General features: G+C 34.4%; 1 protein-coding gene across 12 annotated transcripts in view; it reads right to left on the bottom strand.

The window, feature by feature from the left end:
* Positions 1-9141, bottom strand: part of LOC143244923 (paired box protein Pax-5-like) — a 132866-nt gene extending 123725 nt beyond the window's left edge. For 11 of the 12 annotated variants that reach the window (XR_013025383.1, XM_076490468.1, XM_076490476.1 and 8 more), the window contains exons 1-2: positions 8764-8912; positions 4118-4489 (exon numbers count right to left, since the gene is read on the bottom strand). Coding sequence is in view for 11 of the 12 variants with exons in the window: in XM_076490468.1 (XP_076346583.1) it covers positions 4118-4229 (112 nt within the window). In the remaining variant the exon portion in view is untranslated. Of the gene's footprint in view, positions 1-4117; positions 4490-8763; positions 8913-8937 lie in introns of those variants that run through there. The other variant, XM_076490469.1, reaches the window with a different exon arrangement.
* Between the last annotated feature and the right edge of the window lie 5701 nt (positions 9142-14842).

Genomic DNA, 14842 nt, shown 5'->3' with positions numbered 1-14842 from the left:
CTCAAGATTTCCAGTGTGTTATCATACTTTAGATGGCAGTCAGTGAGCAGCAGCCATCTTCAGAAGAGCTTTTATCCGCTCTGATTCGAATAATGAGTTTAATTGTTAATTTTATAACACACGCACACACCTGAAGATGTGGACCGTGTTTATTGGCAACGAAAGACGAACCTTGAACTTATAGATCTGCGACTATTTTCTTAATATTTATTTTTACTTTTTGTTTTTATCAGTTTTTGAGATTCTTTCCTTAAAGAAAGAACTTAACGAGAGTACAAAAATTTTGTATTGAAATCACGTACACTTAATAACGTCAGCAGAGGCAGCTGATATGCAATGTTAGTTCTTCATGCAGAAACATATACCTTTAATGATGAATGTTTGATTCAGAAAGTAAGCGTATATCGTATATAGTTTGATAACTCAACGTTCTTATTTTTATAGCGTCATTTATGAACATTGACGTCATTTAACGACAAGACGTTAGCTAGTTACGTTTACTTTATTTTATATTTTTTCATTTCCAAACCAATTATGAAATGTTTATTTAAATGGCGATGAGTTTCAACATTTTTTTTTTCTTCCTTGTAATTTGTGAAATACTTTTACAGCTCAAGATGTTTAGTGATGTTTTGCCTTCTTGTTTCGTAAAGGAACGTCATAGAAATATTGGTTGGCTACACGTTTATGTATAACCAGTACACAACTGAGCAATTTTAATACCAGAAAAAAGAGCTAGAAACAGGAACAGAAAAATGAAAGAAGATATTGATATACACACAAACAGGTGGATATTTCTTGTTTACAAGTCTTGGGAAAATTACTGAACATAAAAAAGGAGCAGACTCATATTCCACAACCTGAACCGAACGATATTAGCTGGAATACAGGGTCCAGAAACAGACCTCGCTAGCCTTACACAAATTAAGTTAAATATAGTTCAAGTGCCAGTTGTGTAGCGGACGACTGTTACTCTGCTACCATCAGGGAAGGGGGCTCTTTGTGCGACCCTCACGTGTTGACACATGAGAGAAAGGGAAGGGGCGTGAAAGATATGTTCTTTGTCTTTCTCTATGTTTTTCTGGCATATCTGTTTGGAACCAAAAAAATAAATTGTGCATTCTTGCTGTGTTTCGAAGTACTTTTATTTGCTCTAGACATTTATTTGCAAAAGAGATATGAAAAACAAAAATGCACTGAAACTATGACCCGTGATTGTAATTTATCAACTACTGTATAATTTTATGTTATTTGTTGTTAAGCGCAAAGCCACACAAAGGGCTATATGTGCTCTGCCCACCACGGATATCTAAACCTGATTTCTAGCAGACTGACTACTGTGCCACTGGATAATAATGATATAAGTTAGAGTTTTCTATTTGATTACTTTTATTAAACGTATAAGAAAATAAACTTAGCTCAAACATATTGAATACATAAGATTTTCACATAAGAATATCAAATTCGTCACATGAATTCTTCTTACTTTTCTAAATACGTTACCTCAAAACGTGTGCAGCTGAAACTCAAATACGTTACGTGTGTACAATTTGATCTATTATCCAATCAGCTGAGCATATCACTGTAAAGTTGATAATCTAAATTTACAATATAATTATGTCTCTATTACAACGAAATGTTTCTAGGGCAAATAAGAACTTGAAACTAAGCGCCTTCTTTAGGAGAGCTAGAGTTTGATTACGGTGTTTGTGGAATTGTTGGTATAATATCAAGAGTTAGTAACAGTTGAAGGTTGGAGTATCTGGTGTACATTGTTAAACACATAACATTTGAAGATTGGAGTATCTGGTGTACATTGTTAAACACATAACATTTGAAGATTGGAGTATCTGGTGTACATTGTTAAAACACGAGAAAAGAGATGAAAACCATTGGATCCCTTATTCAACTGGTCATATCTCCAACTCTCAGTGATTGAAATAATTTAGTTATATAAACTAAAACTGAGTGACAACTAAACCTGTACATTTGAAGTGAAGGTGGTGGTTTTTTTCATGTTCAATAAACAAACTTATAGAGAATATGTTTGTTTCAGCTCAAAGCGACGTAATGCGCTATCTTCGCTCTGTCTGTTTTGAAGGAATTTGTCCTGTAACTATTTTAATTATTAATTTTAATAATGTGCTAAAAATATTCAAGCTTTGTACGAAAATAAACGATAAGCACCTTAAGTGTGAGCTTCAAGTCTTTTTTAAAGATAATTTAAAACACTAAAAAATCCAATCACCATTTTTTCCCAAGAAATGATTTTTAGAATACTATTGCAAATAATTTACTTTGTCAACAGCCTAATACATTCCACACGCACGCATACATATACTTAAACAAGAGTGCTTATTCCAAGAGTTAGCGGTGGGTGGTGATGACTAGCTTTCTTCTCTCTAGTCTTACACTACTAGAGTTGGTACGGCTAGCGCAGATAGCCCTCGTGTAGCTTTGCGCGAAATTCAAAAACAAACAAACAAATCATTTTACTTGTAATTATTTGACGTGCTTTACTGTGAGGTGTTATAGTGTTTACTGAACACTATACTAATATATACTTTTTTGTTTAAATGTAGTTTTACAATGTATTTATTTGTTTCGATGCAAACACATTTCTGTTTACAGTTATTATTATTTTCTTATCAATAATGAAGCTAAACCACATCACCAAAAGTAAGAGACTCTTCCCACGCTGGAATTTCTGTAAGTAATAAAACGTGGAGTTTTGGTCTGGCAAATAAGTCATTCGATTAGTTCAAGTGTAGTTGAATGCAAGCAGACACAGAAAGTAAAAGTTCAGAAACTGCCTAAAGTAATTCTGATCTTTTGACTGTGTTAAATCTCGCGCAAAGCTTCTCATAGGCTATCCGTGCTAGCCGTCCCTAATTTTGAAGTGTTAGACAAGAGGGAAGGCATCTATGCAGAATCATAACCCCCAACTCTTGTGCAATTCTTTATCAGCGAATAATGGAATTGATCACCACATTATAAGGTCCCAGTTAGTAAAATGGCAAACATGCTTGGTGACAGGTTTTGATCCCACGCCCTACAAATTGCGATTATAGCGCACTAACCATCAGGCTACGCCAGTTTCGAGTTTTTGAAAAAAAAACATTTAAAATTAAAAAGAAAAATATGTAGTGTCGTGATTTTCATTGATTTGTATGAAATTATAATATATCTATTAAAGTAGTAAAAAATGTTAATATATATACAATACTGCCCCTTCTTTGCTCATCGGGAAGACTAGGAGTCTATAAAGGTAAAATTCAGGGCTCGGTTCCTGCTGTAAGCGACGATATACTATTCCATAGAATTGCGATTAAGTAAACAGGTGTATAACATTGCACGTTTTTGTTTTGTTTGTTTGTTTCTAGTTAAGCATAATGCTACACAATGGGCTATCTGTGCTCTGCCCACAATAGATATCGAAATCCTGTTTCTAGCGTTATAAGTCCGCAGACATGCCGCTGTACAACTGGGGGGTCCATACGCATGTATAACATTAGATGCAATTGAAACATCTTGAATTTTATTATTGTGTTTCTGGTACCAAAGAGTGAATGTTGACGTTGTTGTATGAACGTAAAAAAATAAAAAACTTCACTTTCAGTTAACCATATATAATTTAACCTCAGAAATACCAATGAGGTTCATCGTCTTCTTTCTATCTAAATTGCTTGCGGGTCTACGACGTTGTTGATGTACAGTGCTCTTAACAATATTACGTCTCACAACGAATGTAAACAAAATAAAATCAATATTACAATTAAATTTTCAAGGTATCCTGTTAATGTTTCCAATGCATTTTACATTAAAAAAAAAGAGTAATGAGTAATTTTAGTCAGTGTTATTAGTCAGGTGTTTACATTGAGTGTTGTAACAGGTGAAAACCTAAAATTTCTTAGTAGGATCCAATATATGAATCCCAGAGGCAGTAAATGATATAGAAACAAGTGGAATATATAAATATATATATATATATTGATGATTGTTAGAAGATACATATATTTAAATATATTATTATAACTTACCAATTAAGTATATCTTACACGTTAAAGTATAAATAAAACTAAATAATTGATTGTAAACTACAATTTAAAATGCTCACGTTTTTTTTTGGTTTCCGAATCCGTTGGGATAGTGGAACCTGAGATAGAAAACCCAGGAGACATGTCCATCATGGCGACTGTGGAAGTAAGGTGAGTATATTCCTCCTGCATTAAATCGCTCACAAAGGGTTTTCCCCTTCGTCCAACACTTCCAACAATTGATGGGTGGTTAATACGAAATTGTACAGTATCAACGATTAATAAATCTCACGGTTTGGATTTCAATACGTACGAGAATGTGGTAGGAGCCAGTCTGAAGTTTTACGATTTTTCTTTATAAGCACTAGATTCCAGTTGAAGTCATCGTCTCTGTGCTTGAACCAACACCCTGGTTGCTAGCAGCAGCCTTCTGCGTCCTCCGGGTGGTGGGTCTAGAAATATGAGACAAGAAGTATAACACAACATTTCTGGCCAAACAACGTTCAATGAAGCTTAGAAACTCCGAATTAGGCCTATTGAGAATTTGTCTTAGCTTAGAGTTGTAGATTACACCAAAACAAATCGTTGCTCGCCAATTAAAATAACCATTGAAGTGTTCAATGTCACCATAAAATTCGCCACCATAATGTTGTTTAACCATACTCGGTGTATTTTTAACGTATTAAATATTGTGTTTCACAAATACCCAAGAGGATATCTGTACTCTGTCCACGACGGGTAACGAAACCCGGTTTCTAGCGTTGGAAGTCCCCAAATATGCTTCTATGTCACTGGGGGGTTAAATATGATATATTTTCATACTAGTACAGTATCAACACACAATGCAACACCGTAGTACTGCATAACCCATACACAGTGTACCGTAACGTATTAAATATGATGTATTGTTATGCTAATACATATTTATATACTGTAAACATTTTATTCAATGTACATATCACCGCACAAGACGTAATAACGGGAAATAACCAAAGAAACTAATTCTTAAACACTATATGACGTGTTCTTGGACATTTTTGAAACTAATATGAAGTTATACTTACATTGTATAATCGTTCATGGAAAACCTAATCATAACACACTACTCAGTATTCGTAATCCGAGGGTCGCGGGTTCGAATCCCCGTCGCACCAAACATGCTCGCCCTATCAGCGGTGGGGGCGTTATAATGTTACGGTCAATCCCACTATTCATTGGTACAAGAGTAGCCCAAGAGTTGGCGGTGTGTGATGATGACTAGCTGTCTTCTCTCTAGTCTTACACTGCTAAATTAGGGATGGCTAGCGCAGATTGCCCTCGAGTAGCTTTGCGCGAAATTCAAAACAAACCAAAACCTACTCAGTATAGGGACATAATACAACATTTCATAACACAATCTATACATTATATATATATATATATTAGTATAAAAATACGTAACCATAGAATGAGAAACTTAAAATATATAGAATCGTTAATGTAATTTATGAACATTTATTCGCTATTTCAGTGCACAGTAGTTTTCGAGATAGCAACAACCTACACATAGGTTACAAGTCTTACTATGAAGTTTCTGTAAGGAATATTTTGAAGTCAGATTCGTGTTCTGCTCATAGTTAAATACATTTTATTTTCTCTGTGTTTTTGTAGTTAATAAAATCGGAACTCTTTTTTTTCAATATAGATTTCGTTTTTTGTTTGTTTTAGAATGGTCAATGGGTAACCTACGAAGTGTTTACCACTAGCACTGAACCGCCATTTATAGCGTTATAAGCCTCAAGTTTACTGCTTCAAGATAGACTAAACCCGTCATTTGAGTCTCTCAAAGTTCACTAACGCCGTTCCCGTAGTAACAAGTACGAAAAAACGTAAATATTAAAAGCATTTTTACAACGTACTCTGTCTAATCTAAGAAGCGATAGACGCATAGCTTAGAAAAATAACACGTTAAGATTTCCGAGAATGTATGAGTGAACGCAAAGTAGAATATGTAATAATATATCAACTACGCTACATCGGCCACATCCAGTCCTGGAACAGGTAAGCCGAAAGATGCTCTTTACACAGCCGGTTTGTTTGGATACACGTTGCGTTTTATCACTGTCTTAATTTCCAAAGAAATTTACAACTAGAATCATACGAACAACATTCGATATCACTCTTGTTTTCTTTGTCATAGAATGTGTGATTAGTTTATTCCTTTCCTATTTGACTTTTGGCCCCTAGGCGACTTTTACCTCGATCTCTGTTCCGTTTTTAACTCAGCCGCAGCCTGGGAAAGTCGATAATTCAACGCTTCCATACAACATTTGGTTGTTAGGCTGTCTCATTAATATTATTCCAGACATTAATTAAACAATTAGAAACACTATACGTTTAAGATTTTTCTAAATTATAAAGTATATCTAAGGGATGAGAAATTCTGATAAGCGAAGTACAGACTTGCAAAGAAGACAATTAAAATCACCCCGTTTCCTTCTGAGATGGTTAATAAGAAGTGTCACTTTACGGGTTTTTTTCTTTACAGGATGATGAGTCGTCAAATAATAGTTTTTGGCCTAGAACTTTACTAAGAGTAGAAGAGCTTGTGTACGTCAAAAATCTACATGTCCATCGATGTGTCAGCGGAAAATTCTGGACTTACCAGTTCAGGGTTAGATTCCAAACGATAGATAGAGGCAGATAACTCATTGTATAGTCTTGCGATACAATAAACATATTAAAACAAACAAAAATCAATTGAGATTAAAAATGAGGATATTTTATGAGAAACGATAAAAGCAGAATTTGTTTGTTGCTCTGTATCGGTAGATTCGTTAAACCAAGTACATTCGTGTTATTTTAACGACGTTTTGATAATGAGAGCGCAAAATTGGGCGCATTTAAAATCACCTCCTGGTCTGTGTAATTAAAATAAATATCTAACAATATTTCCGTAAGGCAAAGCACAAAAAACTCCCTTTATGTGAAGTGGTAGAGATTTCAATTTCATTACGCTAGCGCCTTTTATTTGTATTGGAAGAGGATAACGATACTGAAGTTTTGACAGCAAGTTATATTGGGTTAAAAGCAAGATATGCTCCACCATCTTCAGGCATTATTTTGCATGTTGAAACGTTGGTGTCGTTATTTTATTTTAATTGGTGTGGATCTATTAATTACTGAGCTGAATAAAACAATACAACTACTGGACTAGTAATGCTAGGACTCTATTAACATATTGATAAAAATGCAGATAAGAAATACAGCTGATATTACTAAATTTACACAAAAACCCGTTAGGTCCCCTGGTGGATCAGTCTGCGAACTTTCATCGCTAAAATCCAGAGCTCCATTACTTCGCGATGAACAGAGCGCAGATATACTATTATGTGGCCATGCATTGAAATAAACAATCAAATCACTCACTAAAACCGAACAGATTTAAAATAAACGGCTAAACATTATCACATAATTTGAATACGATAAAAATAATGTCTACAACTCGGGTAAAATTTACACTATAACGATGCAAAATAGAGCTACTGAATATCTTACGCAAGGTAGTCATTTGGGTAACAAAACATATGAACAAACTCTGAGAAAATAAAACAGATAATAAGACAAAAGGAAAGTTTAGACTATTTCTACGAATTAGATTAAAGGCACCATAAAAGTAAAAAGGAAAGCAGCATAGTATATATATATATATATATATTGATCAGTCTCAAATTTAACAAAAACAATCATTATGAATTTCTAATAATCCTGAAATTCAATGACAAAGAATTTCTCCAAAAATATTCTCCTACATAATCACAGTCTTAAGAAACTTTTGCTTTCCTTGTACAAACACAGGGATTGTTTAGGTGGCATGATTCTAAATGATGAAGATATGCAAACTTTGGACTTCGCTGAAGATGGCAAAGATTGGCTGAAGGACAAAAGAAGTAAGACAATACCTGCAAAATGTTTGTTGTTATTTAAAGTTAAAAAAAAAAATCCAAAACTGCAACCTACTATATCCGGGCATTTCTAGAAAGGAAAATACATGCAAATTATTTATCGTTATTGAAAAGTGAAAAACAAAATAAAAAACTGAAACACACTCGACCTTGGCATGTCTAGAAAGATTCTTCATTCACGTTGTTGATCAGTTCCTGTTAAATTTGAAGGTAACTTTGTAATTATTATCTAACGTAACGCCCCCCGCTAGTACAGCGGTATGTCACCGGATTTACAACGCTAAAATCAGGGGTTTGATTCCCCTCGGTGGGCTGAGCAGATATCCCTATGTGGCTTTGCTGTAAGATAAACAAACAAATCTAACGTAACTCCATATCGAGAATTAACTTTACTGCTTTGTAATTCCTTGAATTGGAATAGTTTGACCGTAGCAATAAAACTAAACTGTTTTATTTAAACCTGACAACTGAATGCTTGTAGAAACAACTGAAGAAATATCAGATTCCATGAAGGAAAATAAAAAAACACAATGTTTTGTTTAATTTATTCGTACGTCACTACGTCATTTTGGAACGTTCCCGAAACTGGACATTGCACAGTTTTATTTTGCCAAATAAGTGATAGCAAAATCGATCAAGCAAGAAGCGTGCATCTGGGGACAACTTAGCAAATATCTTTAAACACGAACGTACCAAAACTAGAGTAGTCTCTAGTTAATGAAATACTGACCATTGTAGCACGTGCCGTTTGACGAACAGAAGTGGTTGAACAAGGGACTTACCTGTTTAGTGCACTTAAGAAATGTTGTAGCTGGATTTCTTGAGAAAATCTTATCTCGATGGGCTGAATGAGTACATTCACATACGGCGCTGTTCGCTCGGCTGCCGATCGGGGGTTACTTTACCCCTGCTACGTGTATGAAAGCCGATTTAAGGCACCCTCGCTACCGACTTACCTGCACTAGCGGGACCCAGGTCTAATTGCTTTGCCAAACGGGATTTGATTTGTGGACAGTTGCCATGACGTCACTTCCTCTGCAATGAATGAGTGGCAGTGATTTTAATAGTAATGTCACGAGATGTGCCTTTAGGGCAATGTAAGATGTCCATCCCTAAGAGGCGGGGGCTGGTTCGACCCTTGAGTTACTATTGCTTTTATGTGCACCGATTGTGAAGGTTTACAGTGAGACTGAACTCAAAAGTAATCCTCGCACTAGTAGCATCTGTTCCTGCGCGTGGCTAATCATTGTGGAGGTAGTGGGCTGAGGTCCCAGCTACAGCAGATAAAACGACAAACTGGAGTCTCTTGTTCAGTCAGGTGGGGAGAACAGTTGTACCCGACTTAAATAAAGAAAGTTTTTTTTTCCTCAAAGTTTCTCCGTGGTAGTAAACTCGGCTCTGTGAAGTATAATAATATTGAATGTTTATCGCTGTGGAAGACTTTTAACACATATACTTATACTATATCTCGCTTAAAAAATAACTAACAAGCAGCAAATTACTTTTATAGCATAATAGGTATTAAAAATTAACAGCTTTAAATATCTAATAAGCAGCAAATGGCTCTCATATTATTAACACAATGCAAACCGAAAGAGAAAAGGATACAGTTTGAGTTCTACAAGCTGGTTATTGCAGTTTAACAGTTTGTTTATAATCATCCTTGTAAAATTCATTAGAATTCAATATGTCATTAGCAGAGTTAAGGAATTTAAGTGTCTTCGTACAAGTATCATTTTATTAGTGAATACAGGCTCAACTTTCAGTCAGCTATACTTTAATTTTTTTGAGAAATTACGAGATAACATTGAAAAATGTCCTACTACACGACAGTGTCGGATCCGTTAGAACCCTACACTGGTGCGCGTATATTGGAAAATACTTAAATTAATGTAAATTCTGGAGAAAGAGTATATACATTTTCAAAAAAAAGTATGTAAATAACATCACACACCTTTCTATGTGCGGAATTATTTTCACTGGGGCCTGAGAACTTTCAAAATTTGTAGTTTCATTTATTGCGGATTAGTTATATTGGCTATTCATGTATGTGAAAAATATTTCAAACCCGACCTCTTGCTCTTGATCCATTAGAGTAACTCTCCAATAGCTACATGTAAAGCAGGAATCATTTGGAGCACATGTCAAGAACCAACATGGCCATGTGATTAAGGTACTTGACTCATAATCTTAGGGTCGCGGGTTCGAATCCCCGTCACACCAAACATGCTCGCCATTTAAGCCGTGGGGGCGTTATAAAGTGACAGTCAATTCCACTATTCTTAGGTAAAAGAGTAGCCTAAGAGTTGGTGGTGGGTGGTGGTGGTGACTAGCTGCCTGTCCTTTAGTTTTACACTGCAAAAGTAGGGACGGCTAGCGGAGATAGCTCTCGTATAGCTTTGCGCAAAATTCAAAACAAACCAAACCAAGCACATATCAAAATGCTTCAATGTCTCATTTATCAATTATCGTAAGAATAATAATTGGTACTGCATGTGTAAATACTTAATCACATCTCTTTGAATAATATTTAATTACACGAAGCTGTGTAAGAGAGGTTGTCAACATATTTTTTTTACGCTGCTGCTTATTATATATATGTATATAAACTTTATTTCTATGATAACTTTTGGAAATATTCTCTCTTTGGAGCCGAGTTACATTGTAGGTTATAAAGCTGGCAAATCATTTCTGTGTTTAGCAGTAAAACTTTTGTATCTATTATAATTCCTCTCCATGCACTGTAGACCCTCTTCATTTCAAAATTTTAAATGAATTCTTATCATTATAGTTTTAATGGGCAATATGTGCTTCTGCAGGAAATCTGCGTCTATGCGCATCTCTTTCCGTCTCCATGTGATTACATGCTGTTTATCTTACCTGCTTGTCCGCTTGTCTTCAAATTTGCATATCTACATATCTATCAGTTTCTTCATAGTTTTACCTTTCAGCCTACCTATGTATTTACCTACATCTTTCTGATTGGTATAACTAAATATACACTTATATATTTCTTTTGTAAATAATGACAGAAAATGCGACATAGCTGTAGCTAAAACCACTGTGGTAAAATCTGTGATGAGGCATAAACATCAGTAACAGAAAGCAAATTGTGGTTACTTTTAGCTATCACCTCCTTGTTCTTCCCGATAAGTCGAACCTCGGATTTTAGCATATTAAGCTTGTACACTCACTGTTGACTCAGAAACTAATTATAATTCTTGTCCTGGAAGAACCAGCAAAACGTTCTTTAGGAATTGGTTAAAATGATCCTTTTAATGAGAAACTGCATCACGCTGTGACTTGAACTACTAAACCAGGACATAACTCCAAATTATTGTTATTCATAGAAACAGCAGCTTTTGTTATGCATGTAATATTCACTGATGACTAATGAAAACGAGAACATGGCCACTTAACTTAGTGTTTCATATATCTGATTTAACAAATTTGATGTAATTTTGTTATTCACAACGTATACGTGATCTGGTAAAATTTATCTGTTGTTACTTTTCGCGTAGCTCTTTCAGTAAGAAACATTAGGCTTAAAATGTTTATCGTAATTTCTAGAAAACAGTCACAATACAGGAAATGTTCTAAATAAAAAAGAAACAATTATCACAAGGTCATCGTTCGTTTTAATATTGTTAACCCTAACATAAAAAACTAGGAAGTTAAAAACTAAACAAATTATCCACAAAATGATACTTTTCGTCTTCTTTTCACAAAAACACAAAACTTATATGGTCGATCGTAATCCAATGGTTTGCTTGCTGGACTATGAATCTGTTTTTGTGTCCCTTTTTACCAAAAACTCGCACTTTGAGGTCATGGTACGATATAAGAATGACGTCTAAAATGACAGTATTGGACTAGAGTAGCCCTGGAGTTGATGGTGGGTGGTAATGAATATTTTTCTTCTTTCTCATCCATTACTTCAAAATTAGGCATAGTTAGTGCAGAAATTTAATAAGTAACAATAATGAACAATGCAAAATGTAGTACACTAACTATTAAAGTGTTATAATGATTCAGAAGTCAGTTTGGAAATACAAAGTCAGCGAGTTGAGTCCTTACAATATTGAGAGATAACATAATAGTGTTAGAGAGTAGTTCTGTGAGACAGGTAGGATTTTTTCTTTGTTAAAAGTGTGTGTTTTCTTATAGCAAAGCTATATCGGGCTAGCTGCTGTGTCCACTGAAGAGAATCGAACCCCTGATTTTAGTGTTGTAAGTCCAAAGACTTACCGCTGTCCCAGCGAGAGACTGTTAAAAAGATAAAGAAGACACAGATTGGAGAAAACTTAATTAATTAGGATTCAAATGAACATTCCTACACCTAAAATGCCATGTACAATAAAATTTCAATTCTATTTGTTAATTAAGTTTTTGAATGCGGGTAAGGTCCACTTTATTTTTTGCATAAGATTACGGGAAAAAAATCACACATGGAAATGATACAATATAATTTACTGGAATTCATGAAAATATATTTTCGTGACACGTTTTAAAGCTTTTGTTGGTTTATATTCATAAAGTAAGTTAGAAGAAGAGGCCATCTCTTCATGGAACTGTTGTCAACTCTCTGAAATGTGCAATATTCAATTAGATTTGATATTTCACAAAAATATAACATATTGACGTTTCTACCTTAAAATATTTGTTTTTTTCCTGATATTACATGTGCATGCAGTATAGATACATCCAGATCCCTTTGCTTTAGTTGTATTCATTTGTCTACTTTATTGCCTCAGACTTCGAAGCTGGCTAAAGGTTATGTTTTCACTCCTCTGTGTGTGTTTGTCACCAACATTTCTCGAGAACAGCTAAATGGATTTAGGCGAAGGTTGGTATATATATATAACCAAACTTCGAATTGGTTTTGTTTGTTTTGGATTTCGCGCAAAGCTACACGAGGGCTATTTGCTCTAGCCATCCCCAATTTAGCAGTGTAAGACTAGAGGGAAGGCAGCTAGTCATCACCACCCATCATCAACTCTTTGGTTACTCTTTTACCAACGAATAGTGGGATTGACTGTTACTTTATAACGCCCCATGGCTGAAAGGGTGAGCATGTTTGGTGTGACAGAGATTCGAACTCGCGACCCTCGGATTACGAGACGAGTGCCTTAACCACCTGGTCATGCCGGACCCCAAACTTTGGAATGATTAAGTTTTGAATGGTTAAGCTCATAGTGAGGTCGCAAAATCCTAAAATCCCTCTCTTGAAATTGACACTGATTTTCACACTATTATTTTCTCTATAACTCAGTCAAAAATGATCCAATTTCGACGAAATTTGGTGGACATATGTAGAATACTTTTGCATTATCACGCTAACAAATGGTTCTTGTCCGTTGAAAACGACGGACATACAAATAGATTTACTTACGTTTTTGAGCGCTGAATATGATTAACTCCGAGTGGTGGAGGTTTGCGCTCTACTAACTGACCCTCTACGTTTTAGATCATAATAATTTTAAGTGCATCTAAGTGTTTGTTGATAGTTGATATTATTTAAATTATCTTGATCTTAAACCGTATTTCTATGTTTTGAAAATTAAAGATGGAGTCGTGCATCATTATTCCACGATATCCCTTCGTCTTCTGATTGATGCAAGTATAAGTGACAAAGCAATATAAAATTTCACTAACATATTAAAACAGATCATAGATAAACTGTTTAGCTAACATATAAATATTTTACAATAACTGTTCTGGCCGAGTTCTAGGAGATAGTTTTAACAACACAGAGGTTGTAAACAGCAATTGATTGGATTAGTCGCACTAACACTTCCACGTACAAAATAAAGGTATTTTCTTTAATATGTAACAAAAGAATTTCAAAAAATATAAATGTATTTGAGTATTTATGCTACTGCAAAATCTATTACTTTAACTAATAATGGTACCTGTTCTTTCTCTTTTTTTTTCTACGCGTATTCTTGGCTTAAATAAAGAAATATTAAGCAACTTAGCAGTAGGTAAAACTTTTAATCCCTCTTTAGTATTTCTAAAAGACCAAAAAAGAAAATCCCTAAAAACCAGGGACTTCAGTCTGCGGAAAAACTTAGCAATTAAAATTATTATTCCTGTTATATCAAAACGTTACTTGAAAAACCTCACAAAATTCACTTCAAAATATTTCAAGCTTTAGATGGCAAAATGATCTAGATCTTGATCCAAACAAAATAATAATACTTGTTACTGATGGTCCTTTCTGGAGCTTGATTGGACTTGGCTGCTTGATATAGAAAACCTTTTATATATATATTATTTATTGAAACAATTGTTCTTTCTGTATGTTAACTCCAACGTCAATAATAGCAAGATTCAGACATTTCCAAACCTTTCGTGCTTGAAAGTCTTACTAAATACTTAAATTTCTGTTTAAAAAGATAAAAAATTTGGCACGTCTCTTAACAAGGTTACATTCTAGAAGTACCAAACTCCCATTTTTATTTCCCTGTGAATCCTGCATTTGACTATATTACTTATGTCAGTAAACACAAAATTTAGGTTTCGTAAAACCTCTCGTAACTCATATTTTTTTTTACATTATTACAATCTTAAGTTGATTAGAAGTATCAAACCATCTTAGCATTCAGGATTAGTTTCACAAAGAAAACAAAACTTTATTCAATTAAGCGTATAAAGTATTAAGAAGCCATTTTTTAACCTCAGAGTTTAAATATTTTTTTTTTACATTTGAAATTTTGACGGTGATACTTTGTGGTACTTTTTGTACGTACGTCTTACTGATCTAATGTTTAATGCTTTAAATATATTGAAAAATACATGTTTTGTATATAAATATTTCATTAACATTCTTAGATACGTTTAGGATAGATAGTCGCTTAC

This window comes from Tachypleus tridentatus, chromosome 2 (assembly GCF_004210375.1).
Source record: "Tachypleus tridentatus isolate NWPU-2018 chromosome 2, ASM421037v1, whole genome shotgun sequence".
Lineage (NCBI taxonomy): Eukaryota > Metazoa > Arthropoda > Merostomata > Xiphosura > Limulidae > Tachypleus > Tachypleus tridentatus.
This window is presented reverse-complemented; position numbering and strand designations above follow the sequence as displayed.